Genomic DNA, 20,717 nt, shown 5'->3' with positions numbered 1-20,717 from the left:
TGTCTGCAGCCTGTTTAAGGGCTGTGACATGAAGTGAGAGCTGAAAGAGTTGAACCTCTTGGCTTGTACACAGGCTTCACCCGCTTTTCTTGCTCGGTTGGTTTTAACCGTGTCAGAGAGTATGAGCAGAAATGTTTTGACTTTCAGTTGTTGCTGCTTTTTCATCTCAGTGGAAGATCTCTGTGCTTTCTGAAAAAAACAAAGGCTTTTTCAGGACCAAAACCTCAGACGTTGTTCTTTCTACCTGATAAAGTTGAAGTTTTTTCTTTATTCTTTGTGTGAAAATACATTTTTCAAACTTCACCTAAAAGTGTGTTTACTTTCAGGGCCTTGTGTCGGCACCATAACTTATGAAGAAAAAAGCTTTGATAGAATAACTCAAAGTGCTTGTTCTCTCTCTATCCTCCGCCTCCGGCAACATTAAATGTCTTATTTTTAATAAAGTTTAGTGGCCTTCAAAAGAGAGTTGTATGACTGTGTTTGTTTTGAAACACGTGTATTAATCTTTGACAGTAAAGTCTATCTCTGTAGGAATCCTTTCTGTAACGTTTGAATGTAATCTGAGCCCGTCAGTGACAGAAACAAACATACTTAGATCATAACATTTCCCCTGCAGGATTATACCTTCTGATGAATTAGCATTACAGCTAACAGGAGCAATTCTCAAAGTACCTATCACACTCACTTAGACCTTTAAATATGTACAAAGGGAAAAAAGAAAGAGGTCCCATGTTTAAAAACTAGGTGCGGTAAATGTCTTTGATTTGACCGTCCTTGCTAACCTGTCTTCCCCTTCTATGAGCTTCAGCTACGTTTTGTCTTATCTACGTGTGACCTAATGACGGACATCTGTGTTTTCCCAGGCCACGGGTAAATTGTAGGTGTGTGAGCGTGGGTGTGAGGGTTTGGCTCCTGTCTAGGCCGACGCAGAGAAAATGAAAGGGCAGAGGCAGTCTGAGGATTGAGGCTTTCATTTCATCCCCCTCCTGCCTGCTCCGGGCCTGCAGGCCTGCTGGCAGGGCTGAGAAGTGTGGAGAGGTTGTTGAGGCATGATCCTGCTGCAGATGAAGGAGGAGGAGAGATCCATCTGCTTTGTCACAGTGCAGATATTAAGAGTGTTTGATTTCACCCCACCTGAAGGTCAACTTTTTTTTTAGATATTCAGAGGAAACTTAGTCGACTGGGTCAAATCTCTGCACTTTTTGTTTTTGTACACCAGGCCGTGCAGAGCAACAGCAAACTTAACAAATCAAGTTTAGAAATCAGCGACATGAAGAAGACGTCTGATGTTGAGCCAACATCCAACCAACACTTAAAGAAAACTTGTGACTTTTAAATAAAAGTTGATCTCATGAGTTGAACGTCGGGCTCAAAGCAGGCTGATGAAGGGATTTATGGGGCGGCTAATTCTTTGTTATGAACGGCCAAATCCAATTCAGCTGACAACATTATTTTGTGTGATAAAGCCTAAAGACAAGACAAGCTCATTTCAAAAAGAAAGGAAATCAAGCACATTGTAAAAGTCTTGTTTTTGTTCACACCTGAGACCATGTGGTCATCGTGTTGACGCTCACTCGGCCTGGACGTGACAGAAAGAGAAATCCAAGTGATGACTGCAGGTTGATGTGTTTTCATTAAGGTGACAAGCTGACCACATGTGGACCTCTGACCACGTGACAAACCTCTTTAAAGCCCCTCATGCTCTGTCGTTCACCTTTCAAGTCTCGGACTCCTGAGAACATTGTGAAAGCAAGTCGTGATGCAGCGCTGGGAGTGTGTGCGTCCGCCTCCTTGTTGTTGTTGTTGTTGTCAGCTGGGTTTTCAGTTTCCTGAGTGTCAGTGCGGGGCCATCAGTTCAGATCACAGCAGGGAGGGAGAGCAGGACAAACAGTGACACACAACATGGTTACTCAATTATCTCAGCACACACGCATCACGATGTGCTGAGCGGCTTCAGGATCCAAACATCCTGGGTTTGTGTTGGAAGCTTCACTGCTGCACAAATTAAAAAAGCATCGTGGGCTGAGTCAGCTTTGAGTCAAGATCAATGATTAAAGGAGTAGTGACACATTTTGGGAAGTACAGTTACTCCCTGATTCATGTCAATAAATCAACAAGATTATTAAAACTACTCATTACATATAACTCAGGAGGTGGATCGCGAGCTGAGCTCTTTTCAAAGTTCAAAAATGCTCTTCATTCCTGGTGTGTTTGACTTAGCTTGCTAACCAGAGAAGAAACAAATACATCTTACTTTTAATGAAGCAATGCTGACTCCTCCCTCCACATCATCTCCACCCTGTCGTCGAAAGATTTGAAGTTGAGCCTCCAAAAACACACTTACATTATGAAGCGTCACAGTGGGAGTCCACACAGCGATGGGTCACGCTATCGTGGCTTTGTCCACTTTTTATTTGGTCTTTGAGATAAACTACACTGTCTTCTGGCTCCATGTTATGAACTCAGATGAGAATATAATGAGGGGTGTTGTGTAGATGACCCAGGGTGAGTGATGGAAACTTTTCAGTCTGTTTGGCTGTTCCAAACCATTTTTTTGACTTGTGTTTATAGAGGCTAATGTGACGCTTTAAATCACTGAGGCACCTGGATTAACTTGCTACTTTACCTTATAACCATCAATCAGCCCAGGTGATCCATCATACAAAACACTACATATCATTTTCATAGTCTGCTGCTACACTCATAGTGGTATAAAGGCTGCAGAAAGTCAAATCAGGGTAATTTAAAAAAAAAAAAAAGTCTAATTCTCTCTGCTGTTAGATTTGCATTTTATGAAGATTGAAATGCTAAATGGCAGTATAAATATATTACCAAAAAAAAAGCGAGAATGTCTTTGCAGCTTTACCATCATGAACGTACTGTGATGAGTTCATTTCTGTCGTCTCCGCCTGAGAGACAGAGACGGAGCACAGTGTTTGTTTTCAGGTCACGGGGGGTCACGGCCTCCGAGGGCTTTCAGACTTCTCCGGGGTGTTTTATGGAAAGCTTCGACTTGTCTCTGAGTGACAGCTAAATAAATCGCCTCTTCTGAGGATTGCATGCATTGTATCAGCGAGGACTTGTCAGAGCGTTAACACAAAAGTCGAGCTGCAGCCTCACTTCCTGACCTTTGTTTGATCTCAAGTTGAGTTGTGTGTTTTCGGAGAGAAGCAGACTGAAGTGAGCTCCTGTCTCGACAACAAAGCGAACCTGGAGCGTGCTCAGATCCAGCTGCTCTCCTGCAGACAGACGTGGAGGTCAAACAGTTTGTTTCAGAAAAGCTTTCAGGTCAAGGACAAGCCCGGAAACGTCCACAGAGAAGCAGATAGATGAGAGGTGATCGATGTTTGACTCGTCAGGACGGAGTCGCCTTCACGTTGTCTCACAGAGTCTGCTCTCATAATCAGACTGTAAAGCGGGTGCAGATTTGTTCAGAGAAATGTGTGTGGCTGTTTGCAGGCTGTGATTTAGTCTAAGGGGCCCAACAGGCTCGTTGCTGTGCTTATTTTTAAGAGCCAAAAAATGACAGTTATAGCTGCATGTGATGCTCAAGTTGTGTGTGACATGGAAAACTGCGTTTAAATTATACAAACCAAAAGTGAGCAGTCACATCCTGCCTTAAAATGCTCTCTTTATTGTGTGTTTTACTCTAAATGGGATCATTATTTATAAAATGACTCTCAGGCTGGACGACTTTAAAAGAGTGTGACAGACCACGCAATTAGTAGAAAAATGTTTACGAAGCTAAAACATCACAATTTACTTTACAACCACACGTCTTATTGGAGTCGCCCCCTGTTGGCCACTAGACTTCACCTCAATCAATCTTTATTTCTTCAGTGTCCAGTCATAGCCAATGTTATCTCATGACACTTCCTGGAAAAAGAGCCGGTCTCGACTGTACTCTCTGCTGTATCATTTACAAACACCCAACAAGAATCCAGCATGAGCACGAAGCTACATGTAGCTTAGCATAGGTGGACAGTGGAAAGGCCAAACTTCCTTTTAAGAGGCGGAAACCTCGAGCAGCACCAGACTCGTTATGGACGGCCGTCTGCCAAAACATGTGACGAGAAGACGAGAGGCTTCGAGGCCACGTCTCATTTACATCCAACAACGTGACACGATGCTGCTTCACTGTTTCACTGTTTCACCGACAACAGAGATGAGAATCTGAAACTTAGGTTCATGTTTGTAAGGGCTTTTAGGAGGGGGATGTATTTTGTTTTTATCATAGATATATATATATATATATATATATATATATATATATATATATATATATATATATATATATATATATATATATATATATAAGCATACAGCTCCTTCCAGACTCAAACTTTCCCCTCGTCCGGCTCCTCCATGTGTTGTGTGTAACATGAGGAGAGCTCCCTCTATGTAACCTGAGCAGGTGTGTGTGTGTGTGTGTGTGTGTGTGTGTGTGGGGATTAATTCCGATCCTGGTCAGTGTTTCGAGGATGAAAGTTAGAGCTCAGGTTGCAACAGAAGCTATTGTTTATCTGCAGGTAATAGCATTAGCTAGCTCGGCTATTGTTGACTGTGATTGTTGCTTTCTTTTCAGCGGTCCTTTCTCAGGCTGCAGTCAGAGACGTGTTCTGCGCCCTGCTCTGCCCTCATGGCACCAGGTTGTCTCTGCAATGGAAAGCTCATTAGTTACATTTGTCTGAGACTCTGGTTTTCACCTTAATGATCTTAACCAGCGTGTCGCCACAAAAATGCCGGAGTGGAAATTTAAGAGTCCTCGTTCCAGATCTTTGCAGACTCGCCCTCCATTTTCCATGACATTTGTTGGCAAACTGAGAATCTCTCTGCAGGCGCTCGTGTGACATGTGCCTCACCTCATTAATAAACATTTGTCAAGGAGTCGTCGGGCAGCGGTTAAAGAAAGCTGTCAGGCTCTGTGTATTTCATATTTCAGGCTTGAATGAAAATGTGATCTGAGATTGTCTTTCAGTCAGCTACATAGAATATAATTGAGTCAATAAAACAAGGTAACAAGGTTCGAGCTCATTCGGATGTCTGAGTAGGAAAAAAAAAAGAGTTAAATCGGACTGTAAAATTAAGTTTTTAGTCGTTAACGTGTCTCTGAGGGAGTTAAAAACAGTAAAGAACAACTTGTGGTTTCTTCTAAGTGCTTGGATGCTGGTTTGTTTCCAAACCATTGAGTTTGACATTGTGTGTGTGTGTGTGTGTGTGTGTGTGTGTGTGTGTGTGTGTGTGTGTGTGTGTGTGTGTGTGTGTGTGTGTGTGTGTGTGTGTGTGTGTGTGTGTGTGTGTGTGTGTGTGTGTGTGTGTGTGTGTGTGTGTGTGTGTGTGTCTCTGTCTCTGTCTGACAGCGGTATCTAACCTGGATGTGGAGAGTAAGCTGACGGCACATTATCAGGCTCCTTGGCACCAGCAGAGGAACGTTTTCAGCTCCTCCACCCGGCCAGTATGTGTGGAAGAGCTCCACAGACAGGCCAACTTCAGCCCGTGGGCGCTGCACAGAGGTGAGAGAAAACGTGACACCCACTGACAGCTCACAGAATAACAACATTTATAACATAACACAATAACATTTGATCTTCATACGTTTCCTACTTCATTTAAAATGTCTCCACGGCCAACTTCCTGCCTGCATCTTACTCCTGTCTTCTTCTGCCCTCTAGTGGACACACTTTGTAGTTGCATGTTGGGTCATTAAAGTTGGGTTTTTTTTGTTTGTTTTTTAATAGAGAAGTTAGATTACATAACCTGAAATGTTGCTCTTACAGGAATGTGCACACTCACACAAAACAACCAAGAATTCAAACACAGCTGAAATCCACCACATGATCTCTCAGCTTCATTCAAAGTTTAATCTGACATGTGCAACAGAGGAGTTTGTATAGCTTTAGTTTCAAGGGCTGAACAGATGTAACACGAATACATGTGCAAGTGTAACCAAGGACGTGCTGCTGGTTCTTGTTGATTAAGAGCATTCAATAAAAAGAAACCTCAAGTGATACCACAGAGATACCCGGGAAAACCTTCAGTTCATGTTTTGAGTTCAACAGAACAGTTGCATTAACATGTTTTTGAGTAGACATTGCAGTGTAATAATAGAACAAATTAAATCCAGAGCTAACCCACGTGGAAGTCTTAAATAAGTCCATTTAGCGTTAGCTTCTTCATCTTTTCATGTTGTACATGAGGGGTTGCATTTACTGGTACCGTATGTTAGGAGTCTACAAAGGATCACATCCCAGTCAGTTTGTTTTGGTCTCATGGTTGCAGATCCTCAGACGAGATTCTCCAGCAGCAGCAGGGAGCGGAGAGTTACCATCTCCATCTCAGCGTTGCCCCCGATGCCCATGAGCCCCTCCCCCCATCTCGTCCAGAGGCAAGAGAAGAGGGGCATCGATCTGACAACGGTGAGACCGGTGAACTCAGCTTGGACAAAATGAATCTGACTTTCAGGAACAGTCAAGTGAAAACATTTGATTACAATTATTATTATTATTATTATTATTATTCTCTGAGTTTAGATTTTTAATCAAACTTTGATCTCTTGGATTTTGAAATGAAACATGTAACAGAAGTTCTCTGAACTCGTTTTTTAAATGTCTTTTTTTCATGTTTTCTTTGTGTTTTATCTTAAAGTGATAGAAAGGAAACTTGATGTACTGTTGAGGTAAAAATGCACATTTGTGTCCCTCCAAGCAGCCAGAGAGACTTTGTAGAGATTCTGTGTTAGCACACGCACAGGTAAATGTCAGTGACGTGTTTCATGATCAGTGTTCTACATCTTTCACAGTCCACATATCCCTCCTCACCATCGTGCGTCGTTGTCTTTTTTTCTTGTGTAAACCCTCCATGTTCATTCCTGTCATTTGTTGTTGTTTTTGTTTGTTTTGAATGTCCTGTATTTTAGTTTGAATCCACCCGCTCCTCCTCCCCCACCGAATGTTGCCGCTTGTCTCCCTGGAGCAGAAAGGTAGAAGTTCCTCCCTCCGTCCCCTCCTGACTCCTTGTGTGCTCCTTCTAACACCTGACTTCACACCTTCTGACCTCTTTGACTGCTTCTGATTAACATGTCGAATCCACTTTTTTACATGCATGCACGCTTGAAGTGGTCCTGTAGCATCCTGATCCCACCTGTCAGGTGGAAGTTCAACAAAACTTTATGAATTTGTCCTGACTGATGCTGCCTTCATCAGACAGTTGTTGTTGGAGTTCATGTGCAGGGTCGAGCGTAGCGTGCAGCATTTAAGGAATGTGGTTGTGTGTGTGTGTGTGTGTGTGTGTGTGTGCGTGTGCGTGTGTGTGTGTGTGTGTGTGTGTGAGGGCTACAGTCAGAGCGTCATAGCAGCCAGGATTTCACTAATGATAGGGTCCGCTTCTCAGAGCTTGCGTCTGTGATTACCCATGATTCCTCTGTGCTGCGGTTTCCCCCGCTGCACCCATCCCAGAAAGAGCTGAAAGCCTCATGTTTCTCTTTTTTTCTCACCAAATATATCTCGATGCTCGCTGCGAAAAAAAAAAAAAAAGAAAAGAAAAAGAAACGAGCCCTTGGACAAACACCAAACACTCCTCACGCCACTCCTTTTTTTTACTGTCAGCTCATCTCTCATCCGTCCTCTCTGTCAGCCAAACAAATCAGCTGTAGCTGCTCCCGCTTTGATTTCTTCTCCTCCACCAGTTGAGAGAAGTTTCCCAGGAAACCAGTTTCTTTTGTGGCCGGGGTTTTGTCTGGGTCTCATTGGTCTGCTGGGAACAGAGAGGACAAAAGCTCCGGTTTTAAATGGGGGGTGGGTGGGAGGCTGTCGGGCTGTTGGAGGTGGGAACCAGTTCAGCCACAGAACCCTCCCGGTTTCACATGTGTCTCTCTGTAGGAATCTCAAGGTAAGAGACTAAATTCATGAAACAGGGGATCTGCTGTTTTTAAAGTCTGAGGCAGCCGGTGGGGAAAAAAAGGAGCTGGAGTTCTGGAGGATTCTGAAGGAGAAGGAGGACTGAGCTCTGATTGATTCAGAAGCTGCCGTTCAGACGCAGGAATGCTGCCGTGAAGTATTTCCTCTCCAATATTTCCGGAGACTCGTTATTATGCAGGAGAGTCACTTTGAGTGCCACGGCTCCTCGGAGCATGAGGGAGAGTTTCCAGACCGGTGTGCGTTGACTGGAAATGACTGTGTGCAGCGTCTGTGACATTTCTGTGCTGTGCAGAGACGTTGAATGAAGCAGGGTTAGTATTTATGTTGACATGTGCTCTGTAGTGCTGCCCGGGCGTTTTTGCAAGTTTGGAAACAAACACAGGTTCAGGAACTTTTTATTCCATTTGACATCCCCTGTTTTTCAGTCCTTCATTTTTGTGCATGAGTAGATCCTCCGAGTGTTTTCTTGTGATTTCTGTCTCTAAAGCATGCTCTTTATTTTCCACCTCTCATTGGACACTCAGCTCCTGGAAGTGTATTGATTTGCCTCTTGCTCTGGCACTAAGCAGTCTTTGCTGCCCTTTAATAAGTCTCCAATCTCGACACAAAGTCCTCAACTCTTCCCCAGACAAACACTTTGACAATACCAGAGTAATCCCCGCCTTTAATCCTCCTCTTCCTCCAGCTGACTTTGATCATTTCTAACTCTGACGCACCATTTTTCTCTCATGTAATGCTGGCTAACCTTAACAACCTAACCATGCAAATATCCATCTGTTGCAGGCTGCTCCCTCTGACCCCGACACTGACGGGGTGGCTCTAGGTCACCGGTCTAAGTTTCCCATCCCTAACATCCCCTCCACCCTGGACAAGCAGACTAACTGGTCTAAAGCTCTGCCGCTGCCTACCCCTGAGGAGAGAATGAAAAGCAGCTCACAAGTCATCAACTCATGCGTCATCCCCATTAATGTGACCGGTAATTAAAAACATCAAGTTTTAAGTCTAAGTCTGTTGGTTGTCACACGGCATTCAGAAGTTCCAGAGTTTCACTCTGTTAACTCATCTAACAGGAAACGTTGGTCATCTGGAGAAATGTTTATTTTCTTGCTCAAAATTAAATAAGAAGTTAAGTGTTTCTCTCAGCTTAGCTTAGCTTAGCTTAGCTTAGTTTATTGACTTAGACTAAGACAAGCTAGCTAGCCTAGCTCATTCAAAAAGATAAAAGACTAAAGCAGTGAAGAGCAGCCCTGCAGTGTTCTGCAGAGCGGGCCAATCAGAAGAAAGGAAGCACACGGGGGGCGGGGCCTTAAAGAGACAGCAGCTGAAATGTTTAAATGACATCAGTATGTTCGAAATGGGGGGGGGGGGTTTTGCTGCGAATCATTAAAAGCTGCTCTGTAGGTTTCACAGACTGACATCATGACAGGTGAACATGAGGACAACGAGGGATCTTTAAGATGCCAGGGAACTTTTGTGTCTAACTCTCCCCAAATTAGATTAGAGTCCATTGTATTGTATTGTTTAACATCCAACACAGCCAGGCTAAGTGTTTCGCCTTGTTTCCAGTCTCATGTACTGTATATTATATAATATATATTATAAGCTAAATTAAGCTCCAGTAAGTTGAAAAAGCTTGAGAATCTATTTTACCAGATTTCAAGCTTCAACATGTATCTTTAGCCTGCACACACTGGTCTCTTTATTAACACTGAACAACTGTGGCCTCGTTAAAAAAAAGAGTGTTTGAAATAAATTTGAAAGTCTTGCAGTGAATTAAAAACATAAATAACCATCTAAGGCTTCAGTGTTGCCAAAGGGAATCGATCTGCAAGTCATTCTTTGTGCCCTGTTAACTTTCTTTTTCATCCTTCAGCAGCTTTGTGCATGTGATTCTGAGAGCAGACGACGTGACTCGAATGCTAATCACATCTGTCCAAACTGTTGAAAGGGCCGACGTGAGGTTATTTACTCCTGCTTCGACGTGAAGGAGGAGTTTCACGCCAACACCGGCTGAGTCAGAGACAGTTTCGGGGGGGGGGGGGGGGAGAATTTACATTGTAAGCAAAGTCCAGGGACTGCCGTGGTGCTGAAAGGCCTGACCTGCTCTCACATGACAGTCATAATGTATCGAGAGGGGAGGGACAAGCAGGAAGCAAAATAAAACAGGAAGAGAGAAGGATTTTGATTTGGTTTGTAAATCCATCAGCATGCTCACTTTGTTTTGTTTTTTGTTGTTGTTTTTTTTTGCAGGATTTATGCAAAGATGAAATAAAATGAACCTTTTTAAATTTGAGTCTTTGATAATCTGACAGCTTAGACGGTCAAACTCCAGTATTAACTCCACAGTTTTAATCTCAGTGTGTGTGTGTGTGTGTCTGTCCTCCCCTCACTGGGATTTCCTTTTCAAATATCTCATGTAGTCCAGCTGTGTGTTTTTTTTTTTTTTTTTTTGGTGTGAGACAGTGTGAGAGTTAAAGACGGATTTTGCTGCCGTTCCCTCCAAACAAAGATCCCTCACATGTCCCCTCTCTCTGTGTTTCAGGAGTCGGCTTTGACAGAGACGCTAGTGTGCGCTGCTCGCTCGTCCACTCGCAGTCGGTGCTGCAGAGAAGAAGGAAGCTGAGGAGACGGAGGACGGTCGCCGGAGTCCCAAGACAGGTGCAGCAAGACTTAGGTATGTAACTTATCCTCAACTATGACTTTCAGGTTTGGTGCTAAATTCCTTTTTTTTTAATTATTAAAAAACATGTCAGTGAATTACGTGTTAAAAACTCCCTCAGCAGTGTAAAGCTTTAAAAATATGTCAGAACGAATATAGAAGACCTCGCTGATGAAAGGAGGGTTATTTTTAGTGTCAGTTTGTTCTGCTTTAAAGATATTTTTGGGGCATTTCATGCTTTTATTAGCCCGATGAGAGGAGCAGATGATAAGAACTCAGAAGAGAGAGAAACAGGGAATCAGATGAAGAAAAAGTTCTGAAATGGAGCAGCGGCAAAGATTCATGAAGAGCAGCTTAATCCTCCGCAGAGCTGCACCCTAGTTTGATGAAACTATTTATTTTTTACATTATTTCTTTAGGAAAAGCTTTATTTAAACATGCAGCCAAACAGTTCTGAGACTCCTCCATCAAACGTTCAAACATTGGAGCATGTTCTTTGCAGGCAGAGGCAGTTATGAGACACGCACTGTATTTAACAATTTATCTTTTCCAAAAATGTAACATTACATTAAACAAATTTAAATCGACAGGAAGCTTTCACCTTGGAGGGGTGGAGAAAGAAAACACAAACAAATAAATAAATTACAAAAAGAAAAAATCATCATTTTAATAGATGAGTGTTCACCTCTTTGTTCGGATGTGGCTGCTGTTTTCATGACTGTGTTTCCGACTGTTAGTGGGACAACAGAATCGCTCCGTGGCCTTGGGAAGCTTTAGAAGGAATATCCGAAAATGTCCCAGAAGCTGTGTGTGTCAGGGGAGCGTGAGAAATCAAAGGTCATTGTTGTGTCTGGACTAAATAGAGTGATTGGATGGCATACCGGCGTGTTGACTGACACAGCGTCCGACCTGCACGCCATGCACATGAGCTGCGACATTCGTGGTGGAATCTGGAGCTGCACACGTTTAGCTGCGTGCACGGCTGTAAACAGAGACCAATGTGCCATTGATGGACACAAACAACATGCTGTGTATTGCCTACAATTGCATGCTACACACATTGGTGCTGACAACAATGCAAATCTCTTTGTAGCTCTTTGTCATGGACTCGCTCGTTTAGTTTGGGGGATTAGCCATGGATTTTGTAAACCATTTGAAACTTTAAATATCTTTCTTCCCTGTTGCAGGTTTGTCAAAAGATCGGGATCGGTCACAGAACAATGGGAAAACTTGCATAGTTGCTTCTGTGTTTGTGATGCAGAACTCATGTCCCTGATGTTTTCTGTCTCCTCTCAGACTCTGATGACTCTCCTGGTTCCAGAGAGCGCACAGTGATTGTCCACACGAGTCCCGACGTCACTCCGTCTAACGAGGAGCTGTCCAGCCATCTCAGCACCAGAGACTCCGGCTGTCAGACCGAAGACTTTCTGGTGTCAGGAGCGCCGTCTCGCAGGAGGATCAGGGCCCAGAGAGGACAGGGAGTGTCTCTGTCCCTCTCTCACTCTGCAGGAAACATCTCCTGTCTGCCGGACGGCACCGACGCCATGTTCACCGCCTCTCTGAGCGCCCATCTGCGCTCCAGGAGTCTACCTCGAGACGGGAACAGAGTTCTGAACAACGGGCTTCGAGACACTGATGATGAGGGGGAGCTCTCTCCGTTTGATGCTGAGGACTTCCTGCCAGGACGCGGCGAGCGGATTCTGAAGGATGAAGAGGAGAGTACAGACGACCAGGCCGTGTCTGAACACCCGCTGGGCCTGAAGTACAAGCAGCTGTCAGAGAGTCCCGAGCGCGGCTGGATGGAGAGGACCAGGTCCCAGCTGCCCCGGAAGGCCGACATGGGCAGCTGTGAGATCTCGTCCAGCTCGGACACCTTCAGCAGCCCTGTCCACTCCGTCTCCGCCGCCGGGGTGATGCTGGGAGGACAGATGGACCACAAAGACGACCACCAGTCCTCAAGCGGGAACTGGAGCGGCAGTAGCTCCACCTGCCCTTCGCAGACCTCCGAAACAATCCCCCCTGCTGCCTCCCCGCCACTAACAGGCTCCTCCCACTGTGACTCCGAGCTCTCGCTTAACGCTGCCACCCACAGCCACGACGAGCACGCCGGCTTCATGCTGGACCACTACCCCGGCCTGCGGACTCACCGAGCCGGCTCCTTCTCCTCCACAGCTATGGACATCTTAGAGGAAGCAGGGGGGAGCGCCACTCCCATCGAGGGGGAGTGGAGTTACTCCGAGCCGCCGCGCTCCCAGGACTTCAGCCCCGAGCCGAGCAGGGAGGCGGAGAGCAGCCTGGGATGTCCGAGCTACACCAGCATGGCCACCTGTGAGAGCAGCTACTCAGACAAGCCTCCGTCAGAGAAGGCGGACACCGTATCGCACTACTCGGTCGACACTGAAGGCTACTTCACCTCCATGCACTTTGACTGCGGTCTGAAAGGCAGCAAAAGCTTCTCGTATAACTATGCAGCTCCCAGCTCTGACTACAGCCTGTCAGACATGACTCTGGGCAGACGCTGCCTCTCTCTACGGAAACCAAAGGCGAAGCCGTGTCCGCCGAAGAGGAGCTCGTCCTTGAGAAAAATATGCAGTGAGGGAAACATCCCTGTCAAGAAAGAACCAAAGATTTCATGCGGGCAGCAGCTTCCTCTGTCCTCGAGGGAGAGGAACCTGCAGCTGCTTTTGTCCGGCTCGTCCTCACTGATCAGAGAGCCGCTCGTGGTCTGGGGCGTTGAGGGCTCGGCTGATCTGCATGACTTAGGCGTGTTCAGCTCCACAGACGCACATTCGTTCAAAGATGAGGGGGTGGTGCAGTCGGACTATGCAGACCTGTGGCTTCTGAATGATTTGAAATCCAGCGATCCGTACAGATCTTTATCGAACTCCAGCACAGCGACCGGTACGACTGTCGTCGAGTGCATCAAGTCGCAGGAGAGCTCTGGGTCTCAGACGTCCCAGTCCGGTTCCAGAGCCACCACCCCGTCACTTCCCTCAGTGGAGGGAGACTTCAAGCTGACGTCTCCGGAGAAGCTCGCAGGCCTGGCCAGCCCATCCAGCGGATATTCCAGTCAGTCGGAGACTCCCACCTCCTCGTTCCCCTCCGCTTTCTTCCCCGGACCGCTCTCGCCATCCAGTGGAAAGAGGAAGCCCAAAGTCCCAGAGAGGAAGTCCTCCCTGTCCACCCTGTCCCTGCAGTCAAAGGCCTCAAAAAGAGACCTTGAGCTGCCCATAATCCCCCCCTCCCACCTCGATTTAAGTGCCCTTCAAAGTGTGGTAACCCCGCCTTCAGCTCACCTCCACCAAAACAAACCTGTGGCCCCGCAGATCTCTGAGGTGTATAACGCTCTTTCTCTGTCCATCACACCCTCAGTGCTGAACTCAGTGCAGCTCCGATCCATCAACAGGGAACCTGAAGGAGGACATGAAGACAAAACCCGACTCAAATGTCCTACGCTGAACTCGGCAAGCACGCATTCATGCAGCAAACCCTCAGAGTCCAAGAACCCTCTGCTAAACCATCTCCATCACACACCGTCGAAGGGCTCCGCTGAACCTGTGCTGACCTCCAATGAAGAGCTGCTGAATGGAGAAGCAGGATGTCAGAGTGAGACGAGGGAGGACAGCGAGGCTCCATTAGAAAGTCAGGCTGCACTCGGGCTGCAGCAAGCGCCGCCAGCTGCTGCGTCCGAGAGGAACAGTGCTCACGAAGGAGAGACGTGCAGAGAGTCTGCAGAAACGGTCGTTTGCAGGTTGCAACTGAGTGAAAAGGGAGAAGAAGAAGAAGAAGAAGAAGAAGAAGAAGAAGAAGAAGAAGAAGACGAGTATCAGATCAACCCAGTTCCTGCTCTTCCTGCACAGCACTGTTTCAACAGCAGTCTGGATAAAGTGCCCGAGAACGACAGCCAATCAGAGACGCTGCAGGAGAGCTCGCTCAGCAATGACGGCAGCTCGGCGCTGGGCTTTGAGTCCTCAGGTGTCTCACAGGACGACAGGGACGAGTCTACAGCAGAGCCAGATGAACACAGTAAAGGTAGAGAGTCACATGTGCACGATCTGTTTTCTCACCTTTTCTTTCTCGCTGCTTCTTTGGAAGTAAATCCTCTTTTTTTTTTACCTTCTTGTTTAAAATGTTGTTTCCCTCATGACACGCTGCCACTGACCCGTAAACATGTGTTGTCCTTCATCCTCAAACACAGACATTTATTTTTCCTGCTTATCAACCACGTCATAATTATTGGTCTTTAGACATCCAGCATGAGGTCATTCTTGTCAAACAGTGTGAATAAAATGCACGATTACGAAACAACATCTAATAAATGTGCACGCTCGGAGAGCTCGACTGCTGCACTGAGTTGACTTGTAGTTGAGAGTGCAGAGAACATCCTTCTGAACAGTCCTCTGTCATAATAATAAAATAATAATAATAATTCTGTGTACAGACTCTTCACTCAGTGATAACGCAGCGTCTCCTCCGAGCGAGGAGTCCAGACCAGAGGACGACAGCGTGTTTCTGTCACCCACCAAAACCAGGACCACGGAGGATCTGTTTGCTATGATTCACAGGTGAACATGTTAAAGCTGTCTTTAGTGTGTGTGTGTGTGTGTGTGTGTGTGTGTGTGTGTGTGTGTGTGTGTGTGTGTGTGTGTGTGTGTGAACATGACTCGTAGGTTTCTCAGTAAATGGACTTTTCTAGACTTCTTCTGGCTTTTATGACGCATGTCTCACCTACCCATTCACACACTGATGGTAGAGGCTGCTAAATGTAAATTAACCACCTGAAGTAACTTATCCATCCACCCTTCCATAAAAGAGCTGAAGGGATTGTACATGTGGCTGCAGGAGGTGAGGATTGAACCCCCGACCTCCGGCTCTCTATCTGTCCTACATTTCTTCCACATCATGCTCTCGTGTGCCCGATCAAAAGCGCGACGATTGTTAATCCAATAATCAAAGATCCAAACAGAGATTGGCTCTTCCTTGTCAAGGTTACATTCCTTTTAATAACTAGAAACAGTCTTTTAAGTCTCATGTTTAAGCCTTTCAGACTCCAGTGTTTTTATCATGAAGTAGGCAGGAGTTGACGATCCACTGTTGCTTTTTTCAGGGGTTTGTTTTTATTTGTGCAACACAGATATAGTGTTGATTTCAATCTCAGGACTCCTGTGTTGAATCAAAATGACATTAAGTACAATTCATGTGACAAGGGGAAAGTGGCGCCCAGGTTTAAAGACACCAGATTCATCTGTGACCCTTTCCCTTTATGTCTAGGTCTAAAAGGAAAGTGTTGGGCAGAAAGGACTCCAGTGAGTTAGGCGTGAGAAGTCGTCTCTGTGCAGCATCAGGGAGCACACCTCCCAGCAGCACAGTATGCTCCCCGGTCTCCTTACAGTCCCCCTCTACCGCTCTGACCCCCCCGGGCTCGCAGAGAGCCACGGGCTCCATCTACAGGAGCGTAAAGAAGTCCAGCACCTCCAACGAGGAGTTCAAACTGCTGCTGCTTAAAAAGGGCAGCCGCTCTGAGTCAAGTTACCGCATGTCAGCGACCGAGATCCTGAGGAGCCCCATCACTCCCAGATTTCCTGCAGATTCCCCCACGGACTCACAAAGACAATCTGAAGACCCGACCTCCCCCCTGCAACAACAGCAGCATCCATCAGGACCCGAGCAGGTCTGCAGCCCGTACCCCAAAGCCAACGCCGAGAGCTTCTCCCCGAAATCTTTCCACACGTCTGCAGCGTCCAGGCAGGGTCGCTCCAGGATCCCGCCGCCCGCTAACAGCAGCCGCTACGGCATGAGAGGCCGAGTGTTCTCAGCGCCGATGCAGGCGATCTCTGAGGGCGAGACGGAGAACTCAGACGGAAGTCCTCACGACGACCGCTCGTCACAGGGCTCCACGTAGAAAACAGAGAGAAGCAATGGTATGAAATGGTTTCAATATTGCAGATAAAACAAATGGACCAGTCGTTTTTAATATATGTGAGATTCTGAGACAACAGGGGGAATATTTGACAGAAATGCATTTGAAGTATTTGTAGTCACAGGAGTCTTTTAAAAAAGAATAAATCTGTAAAAGAATCAGAGAAGAAATAAATAATAATTTATACGGAAAAATAAACTTTGAGCAAAAAAATTTATTATTTTAATTATTTTCCTTTTATCTGGATTGAATGTTACAATTTTTACACATATGCATAGATTTTGTTGATGCATACAATACGTAATTAGATTTTTAATGACTTTTCATACAGTCTGTATTTTTATTCTCTTTTTTTTTTTTTTTTTTTAAGTCTGAATTATCCCAATTGTTTTTCTTTTCATACAGCACTCTGGGTGGAGTGTTTTTCCACACAGTTTATGAAATCAAATTCTAAAAAATAAAGATATAAAGATACAGATATATACAGATTTAAAAAAACACATGGAATAAGAAAATATAAATATCTTACAAAAGATAAATCAATCAATCAATCAATCAATCAAATGTCACATTTATGCCTCTAAATAAAGGCATAAATGTGAAAATGACATTAACTAAACTAAATTTGATGGTTTGTCTTTACTTCCTGTTTATTTCACAGTTTTATTCTTAGTCGAGCGCTCCTGTTACTCCAGACAGAGGTCCTTATTGTAGCTGACTTTTCTAACTTTTCTGTGGATACTAAGAATGTTTTTTACCCGTGTTCAAACAAGTTTTATACACGCAATATGTTCCATCACTTTTATATGACATGTAGACTTAGCATCGAAAAACAGGGAACAACATGATATCGCTGTGTCAGAATATCCAACAATGAGTTGAAGTGATTGAAACAAACAGGTTTACATGGATCTGAAGTTTATGACATTTTACAAGAGGCCATATTTGAACTCTCAAACTCTTTTAAATGTAAAATCCTAAAAGGTCGAATGTCCGAGTTACTTTCACATATTTTTTAAAACCTCGACATTTTCCATCAGTGGCCTGTTAACTAAAGGCAAACATGCTGGATGAGCCGACTGTATTCTGTGAATACCTATGCAACAAGACACAATATTTACATTTCTTAAAGCCAGATCATAATGAGAACTCCCATCAGGACAAACAGTGTGAGTAACTAATGTGAAGCCTCAAAGCACCTATTCATGTAGACTTTTGTACATTTCAGCTGGTCCTTTCTAAAAGCATATTTTATCACAGATTATTACAACATCTTTAAAATTCTCATGCAATAAAGACAAATAATTAGAAGTGAAAATAACTAACTTGACAATCTTGCGAGAAGAGAGGCGAGCAGGTGTTTAACAGGGGAGATGAAAAAGTGTCAGTAAAAAAAAAAAAAAAGTTGGAGGTTGTGAATAAGGGGGAGATGTAAAAGAACCAGGAGGTCATGTGTTTCTAAAAAGACTTGATGATTAGAGCCCGACTGATGTTTCAGCTGATATGTGACTTTCACCAGGTATACTGGTGTGTGGATTTATCAATAGGTTTAATTTAACAATAAAACAAGGAGCTGATTTTGGAAAGGTGTCATTATGCAGTTTGTCCAGCAGAGTGTGCTAAGACTCCGTGGTTTACAATCCTTGCAGCATTGTCTGCAGAACAGGCAGCAAAGCAGCTCACAGTAAATAGCATGATGAAATTGATGTGAAATAATTGGGAAGTGAACACTTGTAAAATCTCTTATTTGTGTAAACTGATATATTCATTGATATGTACTGATAATCTGTCACGTTAATCCCTCTGAAGTCAGGTCGGGCTCTAGTGGTGTCTGTCATTTCTGGTTTGCTGACTTGGTGTGTTTATGAATTGTTGGAAAAAGGCAACAGGAAAGTGTGCGGGGGATTTTATATGCCTTATGTTTAAGTGACGAAGATGCCGCAGCAGAGAGTTTGGTGTTTTTGTGAGATTTTTCTAATTTGTTCGAGTTGTAGGAATGCATTTCAAGGCAGGAGAAGAAAAGTAGAAATTCAGGATTTTAAGGATGTAACGTTTGGGATTATTTTTTTCGTACCGAATGCTTGACTGTTCTGCTCCCCTTTACAAAGGAAAAGAAAACTGCCACAGTTTATATTTTCTTTGTCACACAACCTGAAATCTATTTATTTTTTATAACTAACACAGAAGATCTCTACGTGCTCCCTTACACCTCTAGATAACCTACAACTAAAACACAAGTATGCAATGAATTGATGGTCTTATTAATGATAATAATTATAACATATTTTATTCAGATACTTATTTTTATGTTTATAAGAAAACCATTTTAAATCGGATCTCAGACACTGGCTGCAGAGACGAACATGAATGCAACTTGATAATGTCATTTTATTATGACACCAAGAGTCATAAGCTAGAAGAGCACGCGAGGCTCTTTCCCTTGTTTTTTATTGCAGTGACAGGAGTAAACCATCATGAGTGTTTGCAGCCATATGTTCCTGTAGGTACACTGTAGATATAGACTTAGTTTTGGCCTTCCGTACTAAAGTCACATAACAGGGTACTCTTCGTCTGTGAACCTTCATTCCAACCTTTTTCTTTTCGATTCTTTTTGTTTTTTTGCACTGATGAAGTGATGTTTTTTGAAGTTTTTACGAGTCTCTTGCTGTACCTGGAGATATTTATACACATTTTGACCTGGGCTGTCTGACTTTCCCTCTCCGAGGACGCTGTACGAGACGACTAGATGCTTCTGCCAAAGGCTAAAACAAACACACGTTAGCTGACCGAAACATTCTTGAAAACGTCAAAGCAACACTATAAAAAAAAAATGTCATGTGTGGTACGAGATGCATGTCACTCCGCCTCCGTGTACTGTACGCATCCACTTTGTATTTTTTTGTACAAACTTGTAAATACGATAACTTTTGTCGAATTGTTTCTTATGTATAAAACAAAAAAAGTTTACATTAATTTCAAACCTTTGTATATTTTTGAGCTGTGGAACACTCTGTCTTGTATTTATTTTTTAGTAAGCATTGTGGAGATCCCATAGTAAATCCTATCAAAGCTAGCGCAACAGCTAGCTACTGTGTATAAAAAAAGACGAATAAATGTGACTGCTTTGAAAATTACTCTTTGGGTCAGATGTCATGTTCATTTTTTTATTTTGTGCTACAGTCTTATGTTTGTCCCAAGGGCAATAAATGAACGATTTACCGTAAAAACAGACCGACAGTCACATAACACATGTTATGTCACGTCCACGGAACTTTTCATTCTGTTCACATTTCATGAATATTTATGCATTTATTCGACAAATAATATTCCTCTTAAATTCAATAACGTGTGAAAATGCTAAGATGGTCAGTGATCATTAGATTATTTTAAAGAACTTTTTGGTTTGAAAAAAAAAACACAAGTCCAAACAAAATATTGAAATACACAATTCCTGTCTTGACCAGCGGCGAAATGAAGATTCCTGGGAGGCCATCTCTTCACTACTTTTACAAAGACTGGGGCTCTCAGACTTTTTTGGTTTGTGTACCCCCTCTCACAATTTCTTTCAGCCAGGTAGGCCAAAAAAAAATCAGGAAATAATTGTGCAAAAGAACATGAATAATGCAATCTATATTATAAATGCATATCCTCTAGTTGGATATAGTTCCCTATTTGATGCATGGAGAACATGTGTTGTTAATTAATTTGTCTTTAATCGGGTATGGATTTTCCTAAAATTCATTATCTTGGTTTGTTGTGTTGCACCTTTTTTTTTTTTTTTGGTTTCCATTTGTCATGTTCCCCCATTTGAGGAACACCAAGAGATAGTATGTGCAAGATTTGTAATTAAAGGTTTTTACATTTTCAGAGCTCCAGGCAGAAAATGTATGTTTTCATTGACAGACAAGCTGCACACAGTTTGGGTCATATTCAGTTAGATTAAATTCAAAAAACTTTATTTGTCCCCAGGGGGCAATAAAGTGTATCAGTGAAGTGAAAGTAGTGCATCTAGTGTTGATTTTGCAGAAAATACTTCAGGCCCATAGGGAGAGGAAATCCAGAAATCCAACACTCTGTATTTTCAAAAATGCTACACACACATATGCCAGGATTACACAGGCATGCTTGAACAAGAACCGATGCGGAAGGAGAGATCTCTGAGTGAGGGGCTGCAAACGAAAGGGCGCCCAATCAGGTCTTGGGTTTCAGTGCCGTGCTCGAG

The 20,717-nt window shown here is 43.9% G+C and overlaps 1 protein-coding gene across 4 annotated transcripts in view; it reads left to right on the top strand.

Annotated features, from left to right (window-relative positions):
* Window positions 1–19,629, top strand: part of nhsa (Nance-Horan syndrome a (congenital cataracts and dental anomalies)) — a 70,300-nt gene extending 50,671 nt beyond the window's left edge. The window contains exons 2-9 of one of the 4 annotated variants that reach the window (XM_079350744.1): window positions 5,361–5,513; window positions 6,280–6,416; window positions 6,917–6,979; window positions 8,700–8,892; window positions 10,459–10,590; window positions 11,872–14,607; window positions 15,017–15,140; window positions 15,847–19,629. In XM_079350744.1, coding sequence (XP_079206870.1) covers window positions 5,361–5,513; window positions 6,280–6,416; window positions 6,917–6,979; window positions 8,700–8,892; window positions 10,459–10,590; window positions 11,872–14,607; window positions 15,017–15,140; window positions 15,847–16,477 — 4,169 coding nt within the window. In that variant the 3' untranslated portion in view covers window positions 16,478–19,629. Of the gene's footprint in view, window positions 1–5,360; window positions 5,514–6,279; window positions 6,417–6,705; window positions 6,751–6,916; window positions 6,980–7,901; window positions 8,228–8,699; window positions 8,893–10,458; window positions 10,591–11,871; window positions 14,608–15,016; window positions 15,141–15,846 lie in introns of those variants that run through there. The other 3 variants (XM_079350745.1, XM_079350746.1, XM_079350747.1) reach the window with 3 other exon arrangements.
* The last annotated feature ends 1,088 nt before the right edge of the window (window positions 19,630–20,717 follow it).

Source organism: Symphodus melops, assembly GCF_947650265.1.
Source record: "Symphodus melops genome assembly, chromosome: 8".
In the NCBI taxonomy this organism is placed as follows: Eukaryota; Metazoa; Chordata; class Actinopteri; order Labriformes; family Labridae; genus Symphodus; species Symphodus melops.
The sequence above is the reverse complement of the archived record's forward strand: the minus strand, read 5'-3'. Positions and strand labels throughout refer to the sequence as shown.